The sequence below is a fragment of the Pan paniscus genome, chromosome 9 (genome assembly GCF_029289425.2).
Source record: "Pan paniscus chromosome 9, NHGRI_mPanPan1-v2.0_pri, whole genome shotgun sequence".
NCBI lineage: Eukaryota > Metazoa > Chordata > Mammalia > Primates > Hominidae > Pan > Pan paniscus.
The window spans coordinates 56,880,392-56,889,194 of NC_073258.2; the positions used below are offsets into that span (position 1 = coordinate 56,880,392).

The 8,803-nt window shown below is 34.0% G+C and overlaps 1 protein-coding gene across 1 annotated transcript; it reads left to right on the forward strand.

Annotated features, from left to right (window-relative positions):
• Positions 1–936: 936 nt before the first annotated feature.
• Positions 937–6,788, forward strand: LOC100995600 (olfactory receptor 5D13-like). The gene is made up of 2 exons (XM_055093847.3): positions 937–1,215; positions 3,377–6,788. The coding sequence occupies exons 1-2, from the start codon at positions 1,187–1,189 to the stop codon at positions 4,317–4,319; spliced, it is 972 nt and encodes a 323-aa protein (XP_054949822.1). The 5' UTR covers positions 937–1,186; the 3' UTR covers positions 4,320–6,788.
• The last annotated feature ends 2,015 nt before the right edge of the window (positions 6,789–8,803 follow it).

The following is an 8,803-nucleotide window of genomic DNA, read 5'->3' on the forward strand; positions in this document are numbered from 1 at the left end:
GAAACCACAAGCGAATATACTCAATGAACAGATTCCTATTGCTTTTCTATCTGTAGTTCCTTAGTTGTATCGTGTCTGAGACACCATCAGCTCTTTTGCCCTTGATTTCCCTATGTGTGATATGAGGTCCTCTGCAATGGAACGAGCTTTTTTCTGAAGACACGTTTAAAGGGGTGTTGCATGATTCCCTCTTCCTCACATGCAAAATACAACTATAACCTCAGATGTACCATGATGATGGTGAAACACAAGTAGAAAGGAACATGAGCCCCTGCATTACTAACATGTAGCAGAGATGCCCAATGTTTAGGGGTGCATTTTGGACCTGCACTAGTGAGAAATAAGTCTTTATTCTTTAAAAGCATGTTAGATAGAGTACCGAGATTAATGGATATATCATCCTTTCCATAAAGTGGCATTTTCCATAAACTGGTTTATTTTTAGAAACATGTAACCCAGTTTTTTCCAGATTCAACAGTCAGCATAAACATCTGAAGATCATTTAGCCATATTTAAAAAAGGCAAACACAAATTGTTTTCTATTAAAAAAAACAATAGTGTGACTACCAAATGAAGTTTGTATTGCTAACAAAGGATAAATAAAAGATGTAGCATTATTTAGTCAGCTCTGTATTTCAACATATAATAACATAAATATATCTTCATAAAAAGAGAAAATAAATTCAACATGAGGTAATGATACCTATCTCTGGACTACTGTTTTATAGCTGATTTTTCCCTTTCACATTTGTATTTTACACCTATGTAAAGTCAAGATATATTCACTATTACGATTAATTAAGTGAGGTTGGTAAGATAAATGTCAAGGGCTTTAGAAAGGCACTATAAAACAAGATATCACATGGGACAGTGTTATATCTAATTGCTCAAATGGTAGCCTCCAAGGCAATACTTCAGTGATATTCTCTAGTCACGAGGTCCCCAAGGCCTTGGGGGCATATATTTGTGACACAGTTTGGTGCTATGACTTAGTTTCTAGATGTGACCTTATCTCTGCTATCTATGAGTTTTCTTAATAGGTTGGGTAAAAAAGTAACATTTAAAATCTTCAAGGAAATATACTCTCGACACTCCTACTGTTGTTTTCAGGTTTGTTTCTATTAATTAAGTGCTAAGCGGGAGCATTATTGGAGTTCGTTAATTTCAGCAAAAGATCCTTCAGTAAATGAATCACTCAGATGCCTCTGTATTTAGGTGAGTTGATTTAGTTTTTTTAAAATTTTATTTCAGAAGGAAAATACTGAGTTCCGGTAATCTTAGTACGAGACAAACACACGTGTAGGTTGAAGTGCCCTCAAATCCACTTAGTTCATTCAACAAGCAGAGGACCTATGTTGTTATATCCCGATTCTTTCTCCCTTTCAAATGATATCAATTCTGATTTTCTCATTCGGCTCCCACCATGTACTCAGCAATGAAATCAATACTTTGGCAGATAAAGAAGAATAAAGCAAAATTGGCCTTATCTTTAAACTTTCTATACTTTCTGAGGAGATAAGCGAGACTAATAACCAAATCTGTAAATGATAGGTTATGGTTTATGGTAACTGTGAGTTATAAGCACTAATGTTTGCAATATATACAGAGGAGAAGAAACAATGAGTAATCTTTACAAGAGTAGATGGTAAAATAAAGCATTATAAAAGTGAGAATAGATAGAAAGCAAACTTTATGTAAATGAGCATGTGCTTTATAACAACTTGATACATCTACCATGACTTTGAGAAAAATGTGTTAGTGGTAATGAGATTGAGTATCTAGATCTAAGCAGTTTGGGAAAATCCAGTCTGCACAATGCAGTTTTCATGCATTCATCAATAAAAAACATTTGGAATTGTTAAAGTCATTGGCTCTCAGGTTAAAGTGATTACAGAAAATTATTCTTGCGGTGTTGCAAAGGACATTTCAAATTGAGGAGAGTGACTGGGAAATACAGTCATAATCTAGTTTTATAGTGTTAAGATTTTTATAAATAATTGTTTCAGGGAAATTGCTGAGTAATTGGTCCTTTTGGAAGATATCTTTCCTACAGGCACAAGCTTGTGGGAACTAGAGAAAGCTACTGTGTAATGGAAAAACATAAAGGAGAATGGGGAAAATATAGTTATGACTTAGACTAAAGCCACAAATAAAATTCTACAGTACTTCCATTTTGTGGGTTCAGGAAACTGATTCTCTGCATTGTATTCACAAATGTGTCCACATGTTGATAGCTGTCCTATATAGGCCTCATTTCAATAACTACTTAAGGTTTCTGAAACCACACTAATTAGCTATAATTCTAATAAATATAAAAGTGAATATCTAATGTGCTTTATACCGTGTTTTATAACCACTACATTCATTAGCAATCTTTCTGCTTCCATTCTACTGATTTAAATTTTATATCATGAATATATTATCACATTTTACCATTGAGGAAATGCCTAGTGGCATCAAGGCATATTGAAAGAATACTATGGTGTCCTGTTTGAGATGGGTCTTCCTGACACTTATTCTTGGCAAAGCTTTAAACTTAAATCAAAAGGACAGAATGCAATTTTCCTAAAAACTAATATTTATTTGCAGTACTCAGTACTTTCATGTTTATTATTGTTTGTCACCTACCTGTCTTCTGAGATTTGCCACATCAGAAAATGAAAAACCTTTCATTTAAAATTACTTCAACTATTTTATCACTACAGAAACATACATCACATATTTTGTTGCAATAATCTTCTCATAAGTGATATAATACATCATTAAAAATAACATGAAAATTTTTTCAAGTTGAGTTCAACATGCATGAGAAAGATTAGCATATTGGTGTAACACAGCTCCAGAATGTGTTGAAAGTATTGGATTATAAGGAATGAGAAAGGTGTTAAAAATAAAACCACCAATAAACTGTTAAATTTACCATTTTACAGGAATGTTAACATTTTACAATTTGTTAAGAGTTGTAAGTTAACTGTCTCAAAGCTTTAGAGGTACAGCAGGAATGAAACTGTAGAAAAGTATATATTTCCTCCAACAGAAATATTTGCACTTATCTCAGATTCATGCAAACTTAGAGTGGCTCTTCTCATGAAGCCTGCTGTCTTACTATCTGAAATATAGGAAGGTATACCCTGTTTTGTTTTTCCTGTCTTAATTTTGTTTTTTATTATTCCATTCACAAAATAATCCTATTCATCTTGTAATTTTTATATAAGTACTCTACCTTTTGAAATAATTTGACAGTGGAAACCTAGAATTTTCAGCAACACTCTTAATAAAGATCCACTAAGTCTCTCAATATTTCTTCCTTTCTGTTTCTTATTGCACATATTGGCTTCTACTTCTCTGGATCAACTTTCTTATTTTTTTCTCACAGGATTCAAAAAAATCAGACTGCTGGAGTCACCTTCATCCTCTTGGGCTTCTCAGAATATCCAGACCTTCAGATGCCCATGTTCCTGGTCTTCCTGACCATCTACACAATCACTGTGATGGGGAATCTGGGCATGATCATGGTCATCAGGATCAACCCCAAACTCCACACCCCCATGTACTTTTTCCTCAGCCACTTGTCCTTTGTTGATTTCTGTTATGCCACCACAATTACACCAAAACTGCTGGAGAACTTGGTTGTGGAAGACAGAACCATCTCCTTCACAGGATGCATCATGCAATTCTTCTTTGCCTGTATATTTGTGGTGACAGAAACATTCATGCTGGCAGCGATGGCTTATGACAGATTTGTGGCAGTGTGTAACCCTCTGCTTTACACGGTTGCAATGTCCCAGAGGCTTTGCTCCTTGTTAGTGGCTGCATCATACTCTTGGAGTTTAGTTTGTTCCTTAACATACACATACTTTCTGTTGACTTTATCTTTTTGTAGGACTAACTTCATTAATAACTTTGTCTGTGAGCACGCTGCCATTGTTGCTGTGTCCTGCTCTGACCCCTACATGAGCCAGAAGGTCATTTTAGTTTCTGCAACATTCAATGAAATAAGCAGCCTGGTGATCACTCTCACTTCCTATGCTTTCATTTTTATCACTGTCATGAAGATGCCTTCCACTGGGGGGCGCAAGAAAGCGTTCTCCACGTGTGCCTCCCACCTGACCGCCATTACCATTTTCCATGGGACTATCCTTTTTCTCTACTGTGTTCCTAACTCCAAAAGTTCGTGGCTCATGGTCAAGGTGGCCTCTGTCTTTTACACAGTGGTCATTCCCATGCTGAACCCCTTGATCTATAGCCTCAGGAACAAAGATGTAAAAGAGACAGTCAGGAAGTTAGTCATTACCAAATTATTATGTCATAAAATATAATGCTAGAAATATTAATTATTTATCCTTGAGAGCAGCACTGCAGTTGTTCAATAACTAGTCATTGCATGAAATTATGATAACCCACCAACTGACAGTACAATATCTATTCACACTGATGTTTAGTAAAATAACTTTAAAGTTATAAATACTGTAAGTATGAAATCTCAGACCATTTAAACTAAATTTTTGATTGAGAATATTGTAATACAAAAGTTTTTGTGTTAGTATACGTTTATTGTGATTGTCCAGGTCAAATTTCAGTTCAATTTAAATCTTGCAAAATGTAAAAATTTTTGAGATGATCTGAAGAATAGTAGTTTATAATGAGGAAGTTTACCTGATAACATAAAATTACTATGATAAGAGCTGTTCAGTATAAAACACTACCTACAAAATAATTACAATTAATTCTGTATGGGCAACTTTGGCATTAGAAGATTTACAGACAAACAAAAATAAATAAGAAAATTATCTTCCTTACGAAGTCCAGAATCTGGTATAGTTAAGTTATACTTGGTATTATGAATTATATTTTTCTTTATGCATGATAATAAGAAGATGGTAAATATTTTTGCAAATAAATGCCCATCACCCTAGTTCTGCCACTGATGCCAATACGATTGTGCATGTTATTTATTTATTAAAAATTTTATTGAGATAATTTTCTATTCATTTTCCTTTGTAAGAAATAATATAGAGGAATTCCAATTATCTTTTAACCAGTTTCCCCCTAAGATAGTACAGTATAACAACCAGGATAATGATATTGAGATAATACACATACATTATTCAAGCATTAGTTATGTATTGATAAAAGAAATATTCATAAACTCAGTGATATCTAACAGCAAGCAATCCTTTCGAATAAGTGACTTGACTGGGGTAGCTCTGTTGATATCAGTTCGACCACTTGGGTGTCAAGAATGGGGTAACTTGATCAGCTACCTTTGGATCTAGAGACCTGTATGTATGTCATCTTCTTTGGACCCTTTGGCTGATAGTCTTTGTTGAAAGCAGAGCCACAATAGAGTATTCCAAAAATAAAAGCGTACTTAACGTTCCTGTTTGGGTCTCACCTGTTAACATTTTATGAGTCAGAGAAAATCACATGTCCAAGCCCCAAAGCAAGAGTTGAGAAAGTTATCTACTTCTTGTAGAACTGCAAGATTACAAGTCAAGAGTGATGGGTACAGGGAGAAATGAAAATCTGGGTTTGAAATTGATTGAAACATTTACATCTTTAAACACATTCTTCCTTGATAATGCCAGATAACTTTACTGCAGAAAACAGATAACCCATGGCTCTAATTGATTTTAGAGAAGTTTTCGAATAATTGGAATAATTTGATTGCCTTAACCAAATGGCTGGTTGAGATTAAGTATAAGAACTTACATTTTCTCCTTGTGTCTTGCCAGTCGTGATTAAGGCTTACAAGCACAGAATATGAAGTCAACCATGTGTTGAAGGTCCAATCCAACCTGTTAAGTGATACTTGTTTCCCCTCAAGGTTTATCTTTATTTCCAAATAAAAATTCAATAATTTTTTGCCTTAATGCTTTACACCAACTTACATGTCTATGTAACTTACTGTTTAGGAATATACAACAAAATTCTCAACACTTACAGAATATAGCAAAAGTAACAGAGGATTTACTTTAATTTTTAACTGTAGATAATGAGTCATAATTAAATGCTCTAGTCGAGTATTTTTAAAGCTGTGTGTATGTGTGTGCATATGTGTATAGTTTAATAAAGATGTTAAGGAGCACAAAAAAGGATTTAGAAAGTTTGAGTATGCATCGCAGAATATTTAGTATATTCAATAAGGTTTCCAGGATAAAGTTAGAATATACTATTTTTAAATATTGATTTGGAAGATGTAAGCTGTAATTTGGTAGGTTTCTTTTAGTACAAAATAAAAATCAAAGGAAAAAAGAATAGTTGCTAATCCCTTTAATACAAGATTTTTTTTATTTTGGTAAATGTTCATAAACGGGCAGTTTACACAAATATAATGCAATTTCCCCCCCCATATTCTCAAATTATACTTTGAGTGTGAAAGCAAACATGTTAACTGTTAAGATAAATACATTTTAGATAATGTAAGTGAGTTTGCTAATGGTCATATTAAGTGATAGCTATGGGCTTTTTTTTTTTTCCAAAAATACATTTGTATGCTGCTCTTCTTTTAAACTTTTGGATACAGTAGGTATAAATGTGACTTTTTTCCCATGGAGGGCTGTGGCAGGACATTTGCTATCATATGCACAATACTAAAGCAAGTTATATAGTTTAATGCTCACTTCTTAGTGGATTAACAACTATAAAAATTATATCTGGACCATTTTATGTAAATGTCAACTTTCATATTATGTTGACTAAACGAAGACGGCATCAAAGATTGTATTAGTGTTGGACAAATATATCATTACGTGATTATATTACATAACACTTTGCTTACATGAGTGGTTTTTACTGCTATCAAACATAATAGGAAAACAGAGTCCCTATAAAGAAAATGGAAACATATATGATTGATTAAGAAAAGGATAAATATTTGATTCAATAGTCAGTATTTCCTGCTTATGGCATTCTTGATACATAGAATATTTAAGCTCAAGGATACCTTGTTGGTAAAAGTTTTCCCCTGAAACTTGTTGTCATGCAGTTTAAGCACCAGGAAAAAATCCTAAGGAGAGTACATAACAACAAGCCTGAACCTGTGGATCTGAGAGAACCAAAATTCAGGAAGAATTTCTGGAGGTAATTCTTGGCTATTTTAGATAACAACTTATAAACAGAATATAGAATACAGCAATACTAATAACAAAGTTTTCACATAAATTTCAACAATAATGAAACAAGTTGTATATTATTCTAGGAATTTAAAGTGGATATATCATTTAAAACTCATCAATGAATTTACCATATTAGCAAAATAAGGGAGAAAAGCATATGTTTATTTCAATTTATAAAGACATTTATTAAAATTTATATCTTGTATTAGTCAAAATTCTCCAGAGAAACAGAACCAAGGGGATGGATATCTGCTTAGCTATATCTATATCTGTCCATAGAGAGGTATTTATTTATTTTAAAGAATTAGCTCATGCGATTATAAAGGCTGACAAATGCTGAGAACTTCAGGGTAAATTAGCAAGCTGGATCCCAGGGGAGCCAATGATGAAATTCTAGTCTAATTTGGAAGGCCCAAGAACTAGAGAGCCAGGGGTGTATTTCCAGTCAGAAGGTCAACAGTTTTGAGACCCATGAAGAGCTGATGTTCCAGTTTCAGTCTATAGGCAAACACCTAATGTCTCAGTTCAAAGGCAGAAAGAGGAAAGAATTTTCCTTTGCTTGGGAGAGAAGTAGCCTTTTGTTAGACTCAGGCATTTACTGATGGACGTGTCCCATCCGCATTAGCAAAGGCAATCTACTTTACTTAGGCTACTGATTTAGTTGTTAATCTCATCCAAAAACACCCTTATAAAAACATCCATAATAATGTTTGACTGAATATCTGGGCACCCCGTGGCCCAGTTAATTGATGCATACAATTAACTTTCATGCACCTGTTCATAATAAAACAAAACAGAAGAAAACAAAAGCTCCCAGAAAAATAGAAATAGAAATGTCTTAATCTTTTACCTACCAAATCTATAGGTAAATATCACAATTAAGGTTAAAATAATCGGCTAGGTGCAGTGGCTCCTGCCTGTAATCCCAGCAATTTGGGAGGCCGAGGTGGGCGGATCACAAAGTCGGGAGATTGAGACCATCCTGGCCAACATGGCAAAACTCCATCTCTACTAAAAATACAAAAATTAGCTGGGCGTGGTGGTGTGTGCTTGTGATACCAGCTGCTCAGGAGGCTGAGGCAGGAGAATGGCTTGAACCAGGGAGTTGGAGGTTTCAGTGAGCCGAGATCGCACCACTGCACTCCAGCCTGGAGACAGAGTGAGACTCTGTCTCAAAAAAAAAAAAAAACAAAACAAAATGAAAAAAACAACAAAAAAGAGAAAAGAAATAATAGAAGCTTTGTTTTAAATTTCAACTCAAGAGAAGAATGTTCATTATTTCCACTTCTGTGGAAAGGTTGTTCTAGACAATTGAGTAAGACAGGAAAAAAAGAACATTAGTGAAGACAGAATAACACTTTCATGTTTTAAGATAATATAATTGTATGAACATCCAAATCCAAAAAGATCTATCAAAACCAATTAGAGTTAGTAAGGGAATGTAAAAGATCTCTCAATGTAAGATAATTAACATTTTTTTTCCTAGATCTGTGATATCTGTCTACATCCTTCCACATTGTATTAATCCCAGCATCCCTCAGCTTTAGAGATAGTAGTTCTTTTCTGCAGTAACCACTACTGTGGTATATTAAGGTTTTGTGGGGTTTTTGCCTTTTCATCAATTGTTTAACAATTGTAAAAATAATTTTTCTGTACTAAATGTTATGTTTTGAAATCCCTAGAAA

What these genes read in the sequence shown, in the direction of transcription:
- LOC100995600 (XM_055093847.3), top strand. Translation starts at nt 1,187, where the DNA reads ATGAATCACTCAGATGCCTCTGTATTTAG. An exon ending in TCAGATGCCTCTGTATTTAG is followed by an intron (nt 1,216 to 3,376) that starts GTGAGTTGATTT and finishes TTTTTCTCACAG; the next exon opens with GATTCAAAAAAATCAGACTG.